The sequence below is a fragment of the Trichosurus vulpecula genome, chromosome 9 (assembly GCF_011100635.1).
Source record: "Trichosurus vulpecula isolate mTriVul1 chromosome 9, mTriVul1.pri, whole genome shotgun sequence".
NCBI classification, from domain to species: domain Eukaryota; kingdom Metazoa; phylum Chordata; class Mammalia; order Diprotodontia; family Phalangeridae; genus Trichosurus; species Trichosurus vulpecula.
In genome coordinates, this window is record NC_050581.1 from 178,979,031 (window position 1) to 179,000,377 (window position 21,347).

At 43.3% G+C, this 21,347-nt stretch overlaps 1 protein-coding gene across 1 annotated transcript in view; it reads right to left on the reverse strand.

Annotated features, from left to right (window-relative positions):
- ATXN7 (ataxin 7) overlaps positions 1-21,347 on the reverse strand; it is a 115,393-nt gene that overhangs the window by 59,758 nt on the left and 34,288 nt on the right. Inside the window, exon 3 of the mRNA XM_036738281.1 lies at positions 19,494-19,598. Within this exon, the coding sequence (XP_036594176.1) occupies positions 19,494-19,598 (105 nt within the window). The remainder of the gene's footprint in view (positions 1-19,493; positions 19,599-21,347) is intronic.

The following is a 21,347-nucleotide window of genomic DNA, read 5'->3' on the forward strand; positions in this document are numbered from 1 at the left end:
AGGACATAGCAAGAGCTCAACAGATGGCTCATCAACAGCGTGACTGATGTCCTTCTGTCAGAAAAAAAAAAAAGATGCTGCTAAGGAAAAATAAAGTATGAAGTAGGAATTAAAATGACTGGCACCAAACAATGCATCCCACAGATGAAGGTCCACCACCTTGGTCCCTGTGTTGGCAACCAAAAATGGGCTCCTTAGCACTTAGTCAACAAGTGCCCTTGACTAGTTTGGCTTTTTCCCCTGAACTGAATACTGTTTGTATGTTGGACTGGAGTAAGCTTGTCGGCCCCTTCACCTTGCTTCCCTTGCTTAAGCTGATGGAAAGAACCTGTGCTTTCCTGGTCAACCCCTTCACCTTGCTTAAGCAGATTGAAAGAACCTGTGCTTTCCCCGGCGTACCTTACACCCCCGCAAAAGCCGGATGGTTAAAAGCAGCTCCTGTTGGAGCCAGAGGCTGCTATAGCTATAGCCACAGCCGAAGCAGGAGCTGCCAGTAGCAGAGCTGACCTACAGGAGGAAGCTGAACAAAGACTTCAGGCCAGTGGGTAATCTTTTTACCATAGAGGGGGAAGCATGATTTTGCTTTACGCAATCATGCTTCTCTGTAGCCTCCTGGTTACTCTTTCAAGGCGTACTTATTGGGCCTGGAAGCTTTTGATCAATATATCAAAATGGGGTTGCTGGTTCATGGGTTGGTTACTGTGGAGCCTAAATATATGTTTTGATTCTTCTGCCTTCTACTTTGAGAGTTTCTTATATCCGGCGGTTCCGAACCTTTCAGACGTGTTTATGATCCTCTTTGAGATTATAAACTCTGCCCTCCTAATACATTTGGCGACGAGGATGGGATCGCTAGGTATAAGATCTCTATTTAGAAGCAGAACAATTCCAGAGGAAGAGATGAATATCCCAGGATGGGAGGATCCATTTATTCCTCCCTAGCAAAAGAATTGGCTAAAAAAGCTGGACCCTGTGAAAACTGGGAACCAAGGCTACGGAGAGGAGATCCTAGGGATTTAGAAAAGTGTTTACAAGAAGTTGGGATTCAGTCAGGGGCATCACTATCTAGGCAAAGCTGGATAGTGTTATCAGCCTACCGGCTAGTATACGAAAGATTGAGATTAAGTGAAAGACATGGGGGCACTCCTACCCCACAGCAAGAAGGGGAATCTCAGATAGCAGGAGACCAAACTGACTCAAATGAGAACTTTTCTATTAATGTGGCTAAGAGCAACAGGAGACCAAAAAAGCCCAGAGTGCATTTCAACCCAGCCCAGAAAGAGCCTGACTGCCTGCTTCGTCCTAGCCATGGTGGCAGAGGAAGTGAGTGGGGGGAAAATGAGACAATGTTAGGGGCTGAGGCACAAAACACTACTGGGGTTCAGGATGTCCCTCACACAGAGAATAGGAGATGGTTAAATGATCAGACAAGGGCTCGACCCATACAAAGGAGGAAGACAGAAACCCGAGGTGAAGATTCAGTTACAAGAGAAATTCAGGAAGATTTCTCACCGCAAGAGGTCACAGATATTTTGAGTAGATTCAGCCAAAGAATAGGAGAACCATTAATATCTTGGATGGTAAGACTCAGTGATCAAGGGGCCAGTGGAATATCAGTAGATAGGACAGACTGCATGAGATTCATAGGTATCAGCCATGATCCTCTAGTTCAACAAGCTTTTAGGGAACATCATCAGCAAGGAGATGGTGATAGCAGGACTACTCTCTTGGCATTAGCTGCTGTGGGATGCAATAAGAGATATGCTACTGATTCTATGTGGCCCACTGAGCACAGACCCTGGTATTCACTTAGAGATTGTATCATGAGACTAAAGGAGGAGGTGATGAAGACTGCCATTATGATAGGAACTGCAGACAAATATTACAATGATCCAATGGGACTGCCTCATAGGAATTTAATAATTAGGACAGCTCCCCCTGCTTATAAACAACTAATTTTGAATTTGTTACTTGGGGAAGTAGGGAGCCGTCTTACAACAGTGATAAATAAGATTTTACAGTTACATGACTTAGGTGACTGGGGAAGGGATAGATCTCCTCGAGAGAGAAGGGTAAATAACCAGCAAACTTGGCGCCAAAGGAGAGTAACAAGGAAAGAAATGTTTACTGCTTTATTGAGAGCAGGGGTAGGTTTTGAAATGATAGATGGAATTCCAACCAATGAATTATATAGAATGTATAGAGATAAAGGCCTTGATAACAGGAGAGATAGGGAAATAAGAACTGCTCCTGCAAATACTACAGATGTTGAACCTTCAAACCCAAGTGAATCACATGAAAGGGAATACTAGGGAACAGGCCGAGCCCCAGTCCAAATTAAGGAAATACACAGGCTGGATTGCAGACCTCACATTAACTTGACCATATATTGGAAAAATGGGTCAAGTACGGTAACTGAGGCATTAATAGATACTGGGGCCGAGGCCACCCTTATTTATGGAAATCCAGACAAGTTCAGCCATGGAACTCCTATTACCATTACAGGACTAGGAGGGACTGAAATATCAGCCAGGCAAGTTAAATTAATGATGAAAATTGGACAGTTGCCCAAGAAAGAATATAGTGTGGTTATTGTGCCTATTCCCGAATACATCATTGGAATAGACATATTGAAGGGTATGACCTTAAATTTACCCGAAGGGAAATACCAATTTGCTGTGAGGAAAATGGGCATTAATGCAGTCTTAGTGGGGAAAATCAAGATGGATCCAATCACTTTGCCCGAACCTTCTAAAATAATTACTTTGAGGCAATATCGTGTGCCAGGTGGGCAAGATGAAATTGCCAACACTATAAGAGAATGTGTTGAGGCAGGAGTGTTAGTCCCTACAACTACTCAATGGAACAACCCTGTCTGGCCAGTCCGAAAGTCAGATGGGACATGGAGGATGACAGTAGATTATAGACAGCTGAACAAAGTGACTCCTCCCTTGTATGCTGCTGTCCCAGACACGGTTACTTTAATAGAGAGAATACAAAAACGTGAAGGGACTTGGTATGCAGTTATTGATTTGGCCAATGCCTTCTTTACAATCCCAATAGACCCCAAGCAATGGAATCAGTTTGCTTTTACTTGGCAAGGCCGACAGTATACATTTACACGCCTGCCGCAAGGATATATTCATAGCCCAACTATTTGCCACAGGATTGTAGCTGAACATTTGGATGAATTAAAGTTACCTGGTGTACAGCTTACACATTACATAGATGACATCATGATACAGGGAAAGAATATAAAAGAAGTGGAGGAGAGTTTAGCATTATTAATTGACCATATGAAAAGCAAAGGATGGGAAATCAACCCTGCAAAGGTTCAAGGGCCAGCTCAAACTGTAAAATTCTTGGGGATACAGTGGAATAGAGGACTGCGAGAAATTCTCCCACAAGCTCGACAAAAAAATCCAGGATTTTCCCACCCCTACCAATAAGAAAGAGGCCCAAAAGTTCATAGGGCTGTTTGGTTATTGGAGACACCACATCCCACATTTGGGACAGATTTTAAAACCCTTGTATAAAGTCACCAGAAAGAAATATGAATTTGACTGGGGACTTGAACAAAGTAGAGCTTTTGAGGAAGCAAAGGCTGCTATCCAATTAGCTCTAGACTTATGGCCTATGCAAAATGGGCCAGTGGAGTTACAAGTGACTGTACAAGATGACTATGCAAATTGGAGTCTGTGGCAAAAACAACAAAGCCGAAGTGTACCTTTAGGCTTTTGGTCAAGGAAACTGCCCTCATCTGGAGTGCAATATACACCTTTTGAGAAGCAGCTGTTAGCTGCATATTGGGCTTTAGTAGAAACTGAGCAACTAACTCTGGGTCATGAAGTGGTATTAAGGCCTGGAATTCCAATTATGACTTGGGTAATGAGTACCCCAGCTTCTCACAGAATTGGACATGCACAAGAGGCAAGCATAATCAAATGGAAGTGGTATATTCAGAATAGGTCCAGAGCAGGCAAAAATGGAGTTTCTGCTCTACATGAATCTGTGGCGAACATTGATACTGAGAGCAATGAAAAGCCCCTTGAATCTAAGCAACAGATGGTACCATCCTTAGTGAAATGGAATAATGGATATGACGGACTAAATGAAGAACAGAAGAAACATGCTTGGTTTACTGATGGGACAGCAAAATATTTAGGACAGAAGAGACATTGGAAAGCAGTAGCCTATAACCCCTGTACAAGGAGAACTCTGGAAAGTTCTGGGATAGGTGGAAGTAGCCAATATGCTGAACTGATGGCAGTGCATCAGGCCATCAGAGCAGAGAAAGGAGGACAGTGTCATATATTTACTGACTCGTGGGCGGTAGCTAATGGATTAGCTACGTGGATGCCTATATGGAGGAATCAGAATTGGGAGATTCATGGCAAACAAGTTTGGGGTAAAGAATTATGGGAAAATATATGGGACATGTCTTTGGTTACAGATCTGTCAGTTTTTCATGTTGATGCTCATGCAACACTGACCACACCAGAACGTGAGTACAATGCACATGCGGATCGACTAGCAAAGATTGCTACTGAATGTATTGTCCCTACTCCGACTCCAACTGATGACCCAGCCTTAGCAAGATGGGTCCACCAGACTGCTGGCCATTTAGGGGTCCAGGCCACCCATCGATGGGCACAGGATCGAGGTATCAGTATTTCTCATGCGTTGTTAAAACAAATAACAGAGGAGTGTTGTATATGCCAGTTAGAAAAAGAACGAACTCTTCCTAGGATAGTTACTGGAGAAATAGCAAGGGGAAAAGTTCCAGCCCAAATTTGGCAGATAGATTATATTGGCCCACTACCCCAGGATAAAGGATGTAAATATGTATGTACGTGTGTTGACACCTATTCAGGTGTACTAGTGGCTTGTCCTTATAAAGACGCAACTCAGAAAAACACCTGTAAAACTCTAGATATTGTAAGTTTATATTATGGAACCCCAATGCAGATTCAAAGTGACAATGGGTCACATTTCAAGGGCAAAGAAGTGAAAAGATATTGTGTGTTGAATAATATAGAATGGATATATCATATTCCATATTACCCACAAGCATCTGGGCTAATTGAAAGAATGAATGGATTGTTGAAAGAACAGCTGAGAAAATTAAGCTCAAATAATTCATATCGACATTGGAAGGATAATTTGTCTATTGCCTTACGTAATTTGAATAATAGGCCCTTAGGGGGGAGTACACCTCTAGCCAGAATGATGACCCCAAATCTGCAGATCAGAGAACAGCAAACATGTGAGATCCAAAACATTGAATTTTGGACTGTGAGGGAAGATGTCCCACTACCAAGTCCAGGAACACCTGGTTCAGCAGGATATGATTTACATTGTATAGAGAATTTTAGGTTAAATAGGAAAGAGATAAGAAAAACCCCTACTGGAGTATGTATGAGAATCCCCAAGAATCATCTTGGATGGATATTACCTAAACCAGGATTAGCGGCTCAAGGAATACATGTATTGGCTGGAGTGATAGATTCTAATTATCAAAAAGAAATTGTTGTGACACTCCAGAATATGGGTAAAAAACCTGTACAATTTTGTAGAAATGATAGGATGGTTCAAGTGATTATTATCCCCTGTGAAAAAATACCCTTTGTGAAAACTGACCCTCCTCCCAAAATAACTACTAGAGGGGCAAAAGGGTCTTGCTCCATTGATAGAATAAAGTCAGGAGCTAAGGTATGGGTAAAACGGAAGCCAGATGATATTCCAAAGGCTGCAGAAGTTATAGCCCATGGGAAGGACAACACTGTAACAGTTGTCTATTCAGGGGAAAATAATTACCAAATCGTACCCCTGAACCATATATTTTACCGTGAATAGGTTATAATAATAGATTCACAGACTCCACAGGTATGGCTGATGCTGGTAAATGCCATAAGCCACTCAGAGGAAAGGTAACCTTGTGTGATTAACGGATGAAAACTTGTACATTTGGGGAAAGGCTGGGAGGACAATCCTAGTCTCTATCTAGGATGGGATCCTCTTAGTTTAATTTTCCCATTGTGTTTCCTTGTACATCTGGGGAAAGGCTGAGAGGACAATCTTAGTCTCTATCTAGGGTGGGATCCTCTTGGCTTCCTCATTATGTTCCTTTTGAAAAGAAACATTTCCCACCTGAGTTTGGCTCTGATGTTGGATCTTTGCATAACTGAAATCTCAACCAAACTTGAGATGATTTTATTTGAAGAATAATAGTCCATACTTGTCTACTCTTTTTGTCCTTTGTTTTGGCTAACCTTGTTGCTAGTTTTGTTTCCTTTAGGCTTAAGCACCCTGCACTTTCTGGTGACTGCCTAAGCACATAGCATTCTTGGAATTCCTGCCAGCTCCTTAAAGAACTGACCTCTGGAATGGGACTTTTTGGGGGCAGGGCCATCTCTACATCCAATTTCAGCAAGAAGAAGCTATAGAAAATGAGACCTTCACCCCTCACCCCAAGATTTTGAGCCCCAATCGTTCAAGGGGGGTGGGAATGATGAGAGTGTTCTGTTTACTTATTTTGTGTTATCCTTGCTGTGTTGTTTTATTGTTATGATATTATGGGACCTAGGGGTGGATCACATTTGAATCATAAACCAATATTTAGGAATGTCACCAAATGATATGTTTTGCTTTATTATGAATGATATGTTTTAGTTTCCTTTGTAATTGGATCACAATGTATGTTCTAGGATACATGGCTGATTAGATTATGTATCCTATAACAAGGGGTGGAGAAGTGTGTTGGCAACCAAAAATGGGCTCCTTAGCACTTAGTCAACAAGTGCCCTTGACTAGTTTGGCTTTTTCCCCTGAACTGAATACTGTTTGTATGTTGGACTGGAGTAAGCTTGTCGGCCCCTTCACCTTGCTTCCCTTGCTTAAGCTGATGGAAAGAACCTGTGCTTTCCTGGTCAACCCCTTCACCTTGCTTAAGCAGATTGAAAGAACCTGTGCTTTCCCCGGCGTACCTTACACCCCCGCAAAAGCCGGATGGTTAAAAGCAGCTCCTGTTGGAGCCAGAGGCTGCTATAGCTATAGCCACAGCCGAAGCAGGAGCTGCCAGTAGCAGAGCTGACCTACAGGAGGAAGCTGAACAAAGACTTCAGGCCAGTGGGTAATCTTTTTACCATAGAGGGGGAAGCATGATTTTGCTTTACGCAATCATGCTTCTCTGTAGCCTCCTGGTTACTCTTTCAAGGCGTACTTATTGGGCCTGGAAGCTTTTGATCAATATATCAAAATGGGGTTGCTGGTTCATGGGTTGGTTACTGTGGAGCCTAAATATATGTTTTGATTCTTCTGCCTTCTACTTTGAGAGTTTCTTATATCCGGCGGTTCCGAACCTTTCAGACGTGTTTATGATCCTCTTTGAGATTATAAACTCTGCCCTCCTAATACAGTCCCTAACTTTTCAATGATGATTCATCGAGCCTCTTTTCTTCCATAAAACGCTCCCATGCCTTTAAACAGAAATCTGTGAGAACACAGGAGTCTGTGCATTAATTTCACGTTTCTACTCCATTTGGGTATCTACATCCTCCATTGGAAATGAGCAAGAACACCTTCTTCTCTATCCCGATTTTCTTTGGATATCTACATCTAAATGGATGTGTACATGTTTTTCACCCCAAAAGAATGTAAGCTCCTTGAAGTTTATGACTCTCATTTTTCTGTCTCCGTAAGGCCTAGCACAGAACTTGACACACAGTAGGCTCTTCATAAATGGTTAATGACCAATCTCTTTTCATGCTGCCTCTCAAAAATCTAACAGAACTTGACCAGGGAAAATTGAGAAAAGACAGACAATTTTCTTATTTTTTTAATCATTATTTATTTAATATTTTTAGTTTTCAGCATTAATCTTCACAAGAGTCTGAATTACAAATCCTCTCCTCATTTCTACCCTCCCCCGCTCCAAGATGGCATATACTCTGATTGCCCCATTCCCCAGTCAACCTTCCGTTCTGTTACCCCACTCCCCCCCATCCCCTTTTCCCTTAATTTCTTGTGGGGCAAGATAGACTTTTATGCCCCATTACCTGTACATCTTATTTCCTAGTTGCATGCAAAAACTTTTTTTTTAAACACGTTTTAAAAATTTTGAGTTCCAAATTCTCTCCCCTCTTCCCTCCCCACCCACCCTCCCTAAGAAGACAAGCAAGTCAACATAGCCCACACGTGTATCATTATGCAAAACCCTTCCACAATATTCATGTTGTGAAAGACTAACTATATTTTGCTCCTTCCTATCTTATCCCCCTTTATCCAGTTTTCTCCCTTGACTCTGTCCCTTTTCAAAAGTGTTTGCTTTTGGTTACCTCCTCCCCGTATCTGCCCTCCCTTCTATCGTCCCCCCTTTTTTATCTCCTTCCTCCTTCTTTCCTGTGGGGTAGGATACCCCATTGAGTGTGTATGTTATTCCCTCCTCAGGTCAAATCCGATGACAGGAAGATTCACTCATTCACCCTCACCTGCCCCCTCTTCCCTCCCAAGAGAACTGCTTTTTCTTGCCACTTTTATGTGAGATAATTTACCCCATTCTATCTCTCCCTTTCTCCCTCTCTCATCCCTTAATTTGATTTTATTTTTTTAGATATCATCCCTTCATATTCAACTCACTCTGTGCCCTGTCTCTCTATATACATTATATATATATATGTGTGTATATGTCTGTGTGTGTGTGCGTATATATATACACATGTGTGTATATACACATGTGTGTGTGTGTATATATATATATATATATATGGAGAGAGAGATATGTATATTCCCTTCAGCTACCCTAATACTGAGGTCTCATGAATTATACACATCATCTTTCCATGTAGAAATGTAAACAAAACAGTTCAACTTTAGTAAGTCCCTTATGATTTCTCTTTCTTGTTCACCTTTTTATGCTTCTCTTGATTCTTGTGTTTGAAAGTCAAATTTTCTATTCAGCTCTGGTCTTTTCACTGAGAAAGCTTGAAAGCTTCTATTTTATTGAAAGTCCATATTTTGCCTTGGAGCATGATACTCAGTTTTGCTGGGTAGTTGATTCTTGGTTTTAATCCTAGCTCCACTGACCTCCAGAATATCATATTCCAAGCCCTTCGATCCCTTAACGTAGAAGCTGCTAGATCTTGTATTATCCTGATTGTTTCCACAATATTCAAATTGTTTCTTTCTGGCTGCTTGCAGTATTTTCTCCTTGATCTGGGAGCTCTGGAATTTGGCGACAATATTCCTAGAAGTTTTCTTTTAGGGATCTTTTTCAGGAGGCGATTGGTGGATTCTTTCAATTTCTGTTTTACTCTCTGGCTCTAGAATAACAGGGCAGTTCTCCTTGATAATTTCTTGAAAGATGATATCTAGGCTCTTTTTTTGATCATGGCTTTCAGGTAGTCCAATAATTTTTAAATTATCTCTCCTGCATCTATTTTCCAGGTCAGTGGTTTTTCCAATGACATATTTCACATTGTCTTCCATTTTTTCATTCCTTTGGTTCTGTTTTATAATATCTTGATTTCTCATAAAGTCATTAGCTTCTACTTCCTCCAATTTAATTTTTAAGGTAGTATTTTCTTCAGTGGTCTTTTGGATCTCCTTTTCCATTTGGCTAATTCTGCCTTTCAAGGTATTCTTCTATTCATTGGCTTTTTGGAGCTCTTTTGCCATTTGAGTTAGTCTATTTTTTAAGGTATTATTTTCTTCAGTATTTTTTGGGTCTCCTTTAGCAAGTCATTGACTTGTTTTTCATGGTTTTCTTTCATCACTCTCATTTCTCTTCCCAATTTTTCCACTACCTCTCTAACTTGCTTTTCCAAATCCTTTATGAGCTCTTCCATGGCCTGAGACCAGTTCATGTTTTTTTTGGAGGCTTTTGATGTAGGCTCTTTGACTTCTTCTGGCTGTATGTTTTGGTCTTCTTTGTCACCAAAGAAAGATTCCAAAGTCTGAGTCTGAATCTGAGACCATTTTCACTGCCTGGCCATGTTCCCAGCTAACTACTTGACCCTTGAGTTTTTAGTCGGGGTATGACGGGGCTGCGCTGTTGTTTTCCAAGCTATTTCTACACAGCAAGCTCTGCCACAGCAGTGCTCCTCCTCCCCCAAGAACTGCCAACCAGGAGCACAGCTCAGATCTTAAGCAGGCTCTGCACTCCAGCTCTGATCCGCCCCTTAATTCCTCCCACTAGGTGGGCCTGGGGCTGGAAGCAACTGCAGCTTTAGTTCTGTCCTCAGAGCTGTACCACCTCCACTGCCCTGGGGTGGTGGCCAACTGTGAACTCCTTTCACTCTGTCCCCCAGTTTTTCCCACTAACCTTCTCTGTTGTCTTTGGTGTTTGTGGGTTGAGAAGTCTGGTAACTGCCAGAGTTCATTGATTCAGGGTGCTAGGGCCTGTTACACCCAGCTCCTGGTCTGGTTGGTCCAGGCACGGCCCACGCTGGGCTCTGCTCCCAGCTCCATGTGTAATAGACCTTACCCCGTGACCATTCAGGCTGTCCTGGGCTGGAGCCCTGCTTCCTTCTGCTATTCTGTGGGTTCTGCAGCTCTAGAATTTGTTCAGAGCCAATTTTTATCGGTGTTTGGAGGGACCTGGCGGGGAGCTCACACAAGTTCCTGCTTTCCAGCCGCCATCTTGGCTCTGCCGCCCCCCGCTCCCCCCTACAACTTTCAAAGCTAGAAAGGTGTATTGGTTGATTGATTATACAGGTGAACCTTAAACTGCCCAACAGCTGAATAGACAGTACAGTAAGGATATGACCTACCGCTACTGTGCATTAGAAACTGGGAAATGTTTCGAAACAATCATTGCACTTGACTTTTGAGTATCATTCTCTTCTTCAATAGACAACTGTTTTGGAAAGAACTGCATGCTGGATATTATAATGATTTTTCTTTCACAGGACCAGAAACATACAGCTGAAAGGGACCTCTCTTGTCCACATTAACAAGAAAATAAACATTTACAGGTCCTGACATAACATTTTGAAAAAAAAAAAAAGACAAATTTTCACTGGAAGGTAAAAAAATCTATTTTCCCTCTAATCAACACAAATACTTCTTGAGAACAAGTAGTAAAATTGCTGATGATGACAGCTGCGTTGAAAGTTCTGTGCTTTATTTTTACAAGTAAATAAAACCCTTGGTAAGAACCAGTGTCCGGGGCGTGAAATACATTAGAAGTGCCTTACCCCCTTCTCAGTGCAGGACAAGCCCCACACGGAGCAAGTCACTGACTCACCCAACTTCCACTTCCAAAGAACCTGAGATGCCAAGATGAAACCTCACACCCCCTGCCCTCTAACATGTCCATGAGCAAAGGGTGTGGAGTGCCACCGTGCACCCGAAGCACGCTGACATGACGTTCAGCTGGGGCCTTTGGAGTTCCAGGAAATACTCCCTGGGGATGGTAGCAGCACCTGAGCTGGGCTCTGGAGAGGCACTGAAAAGGGGATGGGGGAGTCCACAGAAGGCACTAAGGAAGTAACCAAAGGCATGAAGACAGGAAGGCAGCAGGATGAAAGGAAGATGCTGCAGAGGGAAGCTTGAATCTGGTAGGGGGGGGTCCATGCTTTATCTAGAGGCTGCTGGGAGGAGTGACCTGGGCAGAGTGGTCCGTGACGACACAGACAAGGCGTAGCGAGGTGCAAGGACGGGTCAGAAGAGGAGAACAGAGCAGGAAGGTCATCAAAGGGGTGTTACAGAAGTCCAGGAAGCGGTGCGGGCAGGCATCAGCTCTGCAGCTCAGCAAAGGAGAGGGCAGGGGCTCTGGGGGCCTGACAGGGTGAGAATGCAGAGTCAGGAGTCAAATCTGACTCTGAGGGGGCATGGACCACTGGGAGGGCAGTGGTGCCGCCCTGTGAGGGGAAACAGTGAACTTCCAGACACGTGTCAGCAGGGATCCAAGGCAGAGACACACAACAGGAAGCCAGAGGCTGCAGGGAGGAGCAAGATATGAACACACAGGTTTGAGGCCATGGGAGCAGGTGAGATCATCCAGGCAGCAGTTCTTAACCTGGGGCCTAGAGAGAGCTCCAGAAGTCCATGAACTTGGATGAGGGAAAAAATATATCGTTATTTTCATTAACCTCTCTCTGAAATTTAGCATTTCCTTCAATTAAGAATGTTTACAACCGAAATTCTGAGAAGGTTTCATGGGCTTCAGACTGCCCAAGGGGTCCAATATGCTGAAAAGTTTAAGCAGCCCTGGTCTAGAGAAGGGAGGGAGACAGAGAGAAAGAGGGAGGGATAAAGTGAGGAGAGAGAGAGGGAGGGAGGGAGGAAAGAGGGAGAGAGGGAGAGGAGAGAGGGAGGGGGAAGGAGGAGGAGGAGGGGGGGAGAGAGAGAGACAGAGAGACAGAGAGAGAGAGAGAGAGGAGAAGGAGGAGGAAAGAGAGGGAGGGAGGGAGAAGGGAGGGAAAAAGTTGGGGGCAGGGGAGAGAGAGTGAAAACCTAGAACGGAGTCTTGAAGACATTTGCCCTTAAGAGACAAGGGTATGGCCTGGACCTGAGATTTGAGATTTCATGGGTATAGGGAATTGACCACTGAGGAAGCCCCCTCTCAACGCAGATCGGCACCTTCTCTGAAATTGAATCAGAACTACCTGAAGCACAAAGAAGTTAAGTGACTTGTCCAAGGTCACACAGCCAGCCAGTCTATGTCAGAGACAAGCCCAGAGATTAGGCTTAAACCCGAGTCCCCCAACACCAAGGTCAGCTCTCAGGTGTTGAAGGAAAATGAAACACTTAGGTTGAGGGTTGGCAGGGAAGGAACCATGGAAGGTCAAGTGGCAAGGGGGTCAGCTGGGAAAGAAGACTGCACTGAGACTAACTTGAGTCAAGACTGAGAGGGTGGGGAAGAGAGAGAAGGTGCAGATGAGGTAAGATGTGGTATCGGGGACAGGTGGCTTTGGGAGTGCATGTGATCAGAGAGGGTGTGCGAGAGGGTCAGTAGCTCCTGGTGATGCAGCCAATCTGAGACAGAGGGAGAAGGTCCAAGAACTGTGAGGACAGAGTCATCAGGAGGCCATCAGGATGGTGGGTGACAGCAGAATGAGGCTCTATGTAGCGACTCCTGCACTCTGTTCTCTTGTTTAAGGAGACCTGTGTGCCCACTGTGTGCCAGGCCCTGCCCTAATGAAGGATGAGGATGAAGGCTGTTTGGTCTAGAAAGGAGAAGAAGAGTTCCGGGGGCCCAGAGGAAGGGGTCGGCACAAAGACAAATTGAGGACAAAGGAAGAGACCGTCCCACTGCACTCAGACCACATCTAGAACAGTCTGTTAGTGCCCTGTGTTCACATGGAGAGGCTCATGAGTGTCCAGAGGGCAACCAGAACAGGGAATGGCATGGAGTTCAAGCCAAGTGTAGGTCAGAGGAAGGAAATGGACCTGGAGAAAGGACCGGGGGGGAGGGGGGGGGGAGAAGGGAGAACACGTGAGGGATCAGGTATTGGTAGGATGGTCCCAGAGGAATTTGGTCCCATGGCACCAAAGCAGGAGGGATGAGCAGAGGGTGCCCAGAGGCTCGATACAAATAAAGACTTCCCAACCATGAGTGCCATCCAAAGGCAGAATGGAAGGAGGAGGCTCACCTTCATTAGAGGTCTTTAGCCAAGTCTGGAGGACCACAGAACAGCTACGTCACAGAGGATTTTTGTTCAAGCAAGGATAGCAATCAGCAGCCTCTGGGTGAACACGGATGGGGTGGTAGCAGCGGGCATAGCAGGAAGGAATGTGCTTAGGATAGGAAGAGCAGATACCAGGGAGCAGGGAACTAGGAAGTAAGCCACAAGGGCATGTTAGCCATGGAGAAGGCAGTCAAGTTAAGGAAGAGTCTGTGGGCTCAGGCAACCCCAAGAGTTCATTTATGGTGCTGGCACACGCTTTCACAATCTAGGCGAACGTCTAGCTCGGCTTCCCAGGTGGTCTGTCGGCATCTTTATCATGACACACTTCATTGTCACCATTTGTTACCCAATGTGCAAAGGAGATACATCGAGGAAATGATTTACCATCCCATCACACTCTGGAGGAAGGCTTCCTCTGTTCTGGGACAGGCTCCTGACTGGCAACACCAAGGCCTGGGCAGCTATCTCTCTGGCCCAGGCAGGCAGTGTCAAACTCAAAACAGAAATGGATCCCTGTGGGCTACATAATGACTTACAAAACCACAAATTCACATCATCTGTGATGTACTCTATGGGTATTTTGTTAAACATTTCCCAATTCTATATTAATCTGGCTTGGGCTGTACCCCAGGTTGCCAGCAGGCTCCAGTGTGACTTCTCTGGTCTATACTCACTCTTCGCTACTGCTCACGCCTTAACTACCCAGAAGCAAACCTGAGCTTCTCTGTCTCCCCTACAGGCTCCCCTTCCTCCTCCAGCCACTTACATATGTGGTGTGCTCCTCAGGGCTCTGATCTTGGCTTTCTTTGCATGCTTTCTCTCTGGGGATCTAATCCACCATGGCTTCGCCCCCAACACCACTGGGAAGCCCTCCCTCGATAAATGTCTGCGGTCTTGGAAACACCCACACTGGCTCTCATTCAGCCATCCGCTCCACATAAGACATTCAACATCTAAAACCAAATTCCTCTACTCCCACAACCAGATCCACTGGTTTTTACTATTCTGACCTCTCTAACCTACACACCGCTATCAGAGTAATCTTCCTTTGCCACTGTCTGGATCAGAAAAATAATTCACACATAGTATCTGCGCATTTACAAAGACTTTCCTCCTAACACTCCAGGGAGACAGCCAGTAACAAGCACAACTTATCCCATTTCACAGGTCAGCAAACTAAGGCCCAGAACATTCAAGTGACCTGGCCACATCCATATGAAGAGCTTGGATCAGAGGAAAGGTTCTGGACACCGAATTGAGAGCTCTTTTTGCCATCAAGTTCAGTTAGTACGGTTTTGAAAAAAAAGATACAACTGCAAACTATAAATTGCCACTTGAAAGCCTAATCCAATTTATCAACAATTAGAGAAATGCAAACGAAAACAAGCTCGAGGTCTCACCCTCACTGAGCAAACTGGCGACGAGGACAAAAGATGGAAACAGTCAATACTGGAAGGGCTGTGCAAAGACAAGCAGCTGCATGTAGCAGTTAGTGAGACTGTAAACTGGTCCGAGCACTGTGGAAAGTAATTTGAAATTATGCTAAAAAAAAAAAACTATCCATACTCTGCCCCCTAGATTTCATGGCTAGTAACACACTCCAGAGAGGTCAAACACGGAAGAAAAATAAAAGTGGGGTGTGTGTGTGTGGGTGTGGGTGTGTGTGTGTGGGTGTGTGATCCTTTCGGCACCTGTAGTAGCTGACTAGAGAGCATTAAAGACAGGCAAAGCTTGAGGCACGGACACCAATTAGGATTCTAACTTGAAAGGCAATGAAGGCCAGAATTAGGGCAGTAGACCCATAAAGAGAGAGAGGCTATGGAGGTAGAATTGCCCAGGCAGGGTGAGGGACAGTTTACTCCTAAAGATTGTTATGACAGCAGGTAAGTGGCACCAGGCCTGAAGTCAGGAAGACTCATCTTCATGAGTTCAAACCTGGTCTCAGACATTTAGTAGCTGAGTGACCCTGGGCAAATCACTTTACCCTGTTTGCCTCAGTTTCCTCACCTGGAAAATAAGCTGGAGAAGGAAGTGGCGAACCACTCCAGTATGTTTGCCAAGAAAAGCCCAAAGAGGTTTTGGACATGAAGAGTTGGACACAACTGAACGACAAACAGGTTGTGAGCCTGGAAGTCAGAACAATGAAGCCAGGAAAAGGGGTGGGTTTGGAAGAAAGGTGACAAGCTTGGCTTGGCTACAGCTGTCGGAAGGGATCAATCACTTCCCCTTTCGAATCCTTAAGGTTCTAGGTTTTTGTCCCTGTTAGGATATTTAGGATATTCTAGATTGTATCACTTTGTGTATGTCTTCCCTCATTACTTGATCTTTCAGTAATATGTAGATCACGGAATTTGCAAGGCAAGTGTCAGATGGGTGTTCAGTAGAGACTATTATCTTGAAGAAAGAAATACATTTCTAAAAAAAATCCAAAAATATGTAATTTTTTTAAAATAAATTAAATCCTATTTAGAAAAATTAGCTGTCTCCATATAAAATAATCCAAAAGATGAATATTTTTTTACAGAATAATAAAAACAACTAGATTCTGACCATCAGGTTTCCCATAATTTTTAAAAATATTCTGTACAATTTGGTAAGCAGAAAGAAAGCTTCCTTCTTGAACTGGCTGTCCTGACTAAAAAGGGTCTCAGTTATGCCCTCCAATGAACCTGTGATTTCATCAACGTTGGAATCCTCTCCCACAATATGGATCCTAACCTGGCCGTACTTGCTTATCTTGTGTTATTGACCATGTCCTTCCATAAGGAAGACAAAGGGTGAATATTCAATGTGCTAGGGGCCTGTCTTGAGAAACATTTGGAGAATATTAATGAAACAAGTGGGCCACCTGTGTGCCTAGGGCAACAGAAACAACAGATGTGGGGAATCAGGAAATAAGCCACAGGGGCACAGGCTCGAGCAACTTCTAGATTTCATTTAGGATGTAGGAATGTGCTTTTACAATCTAGGCCTTCCAGGTGAATGTCTAGCTTGATTCCTTGGGTGGCCTATCTGCAGCTTTATATCTGTTACCCAGTGTGCTGAAGGGATACACTTCCAGAAATGGATCACCATCTCACCACACCCTAAAGAATGCTTCCTCCATCCTGGACAGTCATCTCTTTGGTTTATACCAGTGATGAGAACCTCAAATAGAAATGGATCCCTGCAGGCTACCAATCCATTAGCCTCCATAACACTCCCAAGAAAAAAAAAAAACACTTATTTTTGTCTCTAGTTAGCCTTGAAAATGGAACAAGACAGACTGTTGTTCTCGGGCCCAAATTCTGAGAAGTGGATGTGACATTTTGTCTCAATTGGAGGCCAATTCTAAGATGGAGTCACTCACATCAAGAAAGGGTGATCTTCTCAATGGGCTTCCCTAGTTTGTGATGTATTGCAGTCTGCTCACTCATGCCACCTCCAGCCTCTCTACTGCTCTGTGGGTGATTATGCACTCCAATTCTTTGAGGACTAGGACTCATGACTCACTGCCATACATCATCGCCCAAAGAATAGAGGAATTAAAATAAGTCCTGGGTTTCTGAATCACAGTGAAACTTGTGGGTCATCTGGAGGCAAGCTGACCTGTTTGTCTGCCTCTGAATCTTTCTCATGTCTTTCCAGTCTTCCCTTGAGTCAGGTATCTTGAGAGTTGATCCCTTAAAGCCTTCCCAACTGGGCTGCCTCCAAACAGGATGGCCCCCACCCCCACCCGACATCTCTGGATGTGTCCAGCTGTTTTGTTTTTTTCGTCTTTATTCTTTCAGTGCAATTTGCATTTCCTTTCTAAGCACATCTGGGGCTGTAAAGTTCAGCTTCAAACATGTGATGCCACTCTCCTTGACAGAGCAATGGGTCTGCTGACTAAAACCCTCACAGGTCTTTCCCATCTTTGCCATTTCTTGTCCCCCTTCCAGCTGCAACCTTAAGGGCCCTCAGGGTGACCGTGTTTAGTAGGTGATGCCCACTGACTTTTCTTTGGCTTTTCCCTTCTTGTCATTTACAAGGTGATGCTGCTCTCTTTTAGCCATGAGAGTTACAACAAAGTTTCTACTCTGAACTGGCACTGCCGTTGGCCACCATCTTTCTCCATATGGCATTTCCTGAGGCACTTTTTAGGCTATTTCATCTCCTCAACACAGAATTTACCTGTGTCATTTAACCTGCCATGTAAAACTGATATAACCTGTGTCAATATCTTGTCCTCCATCAGTTTCTCCTTTTTGATACCAACATTTCATCATGATGGAAATGTTCTGGCTACAGGCACCACAGCCTCATTTTATGTTTCTGCCAACTTTGATCTTTGTTCTAATGCACTGGGGGACTAATCATAGGCAGGTGGCTGATTGAGGGACGGCTGACTCTCCAATTGGTGATGAGTCCACTGCTTTCATTTAAAATATAACCAATTTCTTTTTTTTGTGATATTAAGATCACGGGATCACAGATCTAGAGATGAAAGGGACCTTAGCAGCCATCTAGTCCAATCCCTTCTCTTTTATAGCTGAGGAAACAGAGGCCCAAGGAAGGGAAGAGACTTGTCCAAGTTCATACAGCCAGTAAACACCAAAGGAAAGTTGTGAATTTAGAGTCTTCTGACCTTTGTGCCAGCAGACACAGGACCACACTGAACTCCATGTCAAGAGCCTTCTGATTCTTTTCTCAGAGAAATTATTTATAATGAATAGACTCGTGGAAGACACAGCAGGCTCATGTCTTTGGCCTTTCTCGTTCATGCCTCCTGGAACATTGTTTTCCAGTATGCATGCATGTGTGTGTATGTATGTGTGCATATGTATATCATTTGTGTCTACGCATGTGTATGCATGTGCAAGCCTTTCCTGGGCCCTTGCATACATCATCACATCCTGAAGCATGGGATGATTTCATGTGGAGGGTCTCACTAATTTTTCAGTAGAATTTCTCTACCTCTTCATACTTCACAACAGACTGAGGTATCCAAGCTACATTTGTGATTTTTCCAGCGGTCTTTTGGCAAACATGCATCGGAAGAACTGTGATACAAGGTGATTCAACGTCCCAGGCAAGAACACTGGCTTTTTGGCCTTTGGATGAACAAGAAAACCAACTCTGCCAGTTCATTTATCTGCCTTGCCTACAAGCCATCCTTCAATTGATCAACAACTTTCTTTTGTCTTCTGGTTTCAATCATAACAAGTGTCAGGACTGATAGGATACAGGCAATGTGTCCACTTGTGGGTCACTGAATGAATGATCCTCCATTTAGAGGGCATAAAAGCAGGCAAAGGACTACGTAGACAGTCTAGAAACTATAATTCTCAGTCCTATCCACCCCCCCTTTCTGCCACTCAGACCCTGTCCTCGCAGAAATGGAAAGGGACCATGCAGGGCTGAAGGCCATTTTGCACTCTGCTTTGTTCTGTGGGTTGCCATGGCCAAAGAATTCATCACCATGTGGCCGGTCTGCTGGGGATGAGGCACTCTGGACTCAGCCAGGCTGGTCATCAAAAAGTAGCCACAGTTTGGCTTAGGACTGTCCCTGAAGCCTTTCCAGGCTCCACTGGCCTGGTTTTCCAACACCCAGGCATCCCTCCACTCCACAATGAAGCACAAGAGCAAGACTGTGCGGAAAAGATCCCTGATTAACCAAAATCCAAACCTCATAGAAGTGTTCTTTAAAAAATTTAACTATTTGGCTATGTCTATCAAAGCACCTACAACACAATGAGTATTGACCAATACTTATGAATTATAAACACAACCTACTTTGCAAAAATCAAAAGTATGATGATGCGCCATGTTGCTATCATCTTTAGGTTTAATCCTACCTGACCTTCCCCCTTTAATGATGACTTTAAATGGTTGAGCACTTACCATAATGTGATTGAAATGCCTGTGGTTTAACGACCTGATTACAGTGGTTACATATCACCAAATAGAAATCATCATGGGCTGGACAGAGACCAAATATTGGCATATCTGCAACAAAGAAACAAAGCACAGCTCACTCTTCGAGTTACAGTCACGATAGAATTATTCCTGGAGGGAAGGATGTGTGATGGGGGTACCTTACTGCAAGGCATAACAGAACAAAGATGATTTCCCAGTTTAAAAGTAATTCTGTGGCAGAGCATAGTGATGAAGAACAAAACAACACACCCCAACAGCCAGTCTTACATCCATGTATTTATAAATTAAAATAAATTAAAAGGTAGTAAAAATCACTGGCATCTAGTAATGCAAATGATACTGAGTACCAAGGAAACGTGTGTGGCTCCTGAAATTCTCAAAGAAATTCTTCAAGAACTGTTTTAGCTTAAAATTGTGCAACCGTATTAAAGGCATCCTAACTTAGAGAGACGCCATCATGGACTGGTTTTATTTGTTTAAGTGAGCATTATATGCCTGCCATCTGCTACCTGAGCTCTTCCTAAAGAGATCCTCACTAAAGAGTCAGAGCTCGTGCAAATTTTAGGAATAAATCTGCAGGCTTTCCAGAAGTGTTGAGATGCACAATTGTCTTTGTTACACTCTTCCAGGGCAATTTTAGTCCTGTAATTAAAAAACAAAACAAAACAAAACAAAAAAAACATATCAAGTCATTAATGAATAGACTTCTGCATTAAAAAAAAAAAAAGGTATTATTATGTAGGTAAAATATACACACACATATGTATCACAGATTATTTAACAAAATAAAGCCTCACACAATTTGTTTTTGTTAATAGCAACTGAACTTATTTAAATATAACCCTACACTACATGAATATACTTGCAAGTGAATTAACATTACCCTTTGTTTAAATGTCTAGTTCACAATCTAACCATAAAAATGTTACTAACCACAACAGAATAATCCTCAAACTCCCCAAACTAACATTTCCACAAATTTTAAGTATTTTACAGGGCAGTTTTCATATTTTAAAACTATGACACTGTATAAGTTTTCTAATGTAATTGCAACAACCAAATATTCAATGTGCTTTGATGAAATAAACGTTTTAAAGTACTAAAACTACAAATAAAAAGAAAAATAGCAAACTATGAAATTTCAATGGAAAATTTCTCTTAATCCAGGATGCAGACAAACAGGTTTTATTTTGAGGTCAAAAGGAGTAATCATTCTCCAAACTGGAGTTTTCTTAACACTAAGTCCAAACATTATCATTTAAATATTCTCCAAACCTGAATACACAGATAAATCAATGTAGGATTAACTAAATGGCATGTGCCATCAGCAAATTATCCAGTCAAACATGTCATAATCTGAACAAAACCTGAATTTAGCTTTTATCCATACAAATAAGGCAATGATTTTATTTTAATTAGGGGGCTATGAAACATGCAACGTTCTCTGTGGGGGAAGAAGGGCTCTAGATGGCTCCTTGCAATCATCATCCCGTATCATGTTAGACGTGACAACACCACTGAAACCAGCTGGGGTATTGAGAGAGAGAGAGGAGGGTGATCAAGCCACAGGACCGAAGGGAGATGACAGGAGTTCAAATGCTAGCTCTAAAACTTACTATCTATGACCCTGCACAAGCATTTAACTTAGTTTCCTCTTCTATAAAGTAAGGCTTGGCCTAGATCCTGTCTAAGACCCCTTCCAGCTCTCAATTCCACAACCATCTCATTTCTAGTTGACTCCTGATTCCTAATAAAAATAAAGACAAAAACAAAGTGCTTTTAAAAAATGAGTGCTTGCCATCACAACACTATGGGAGA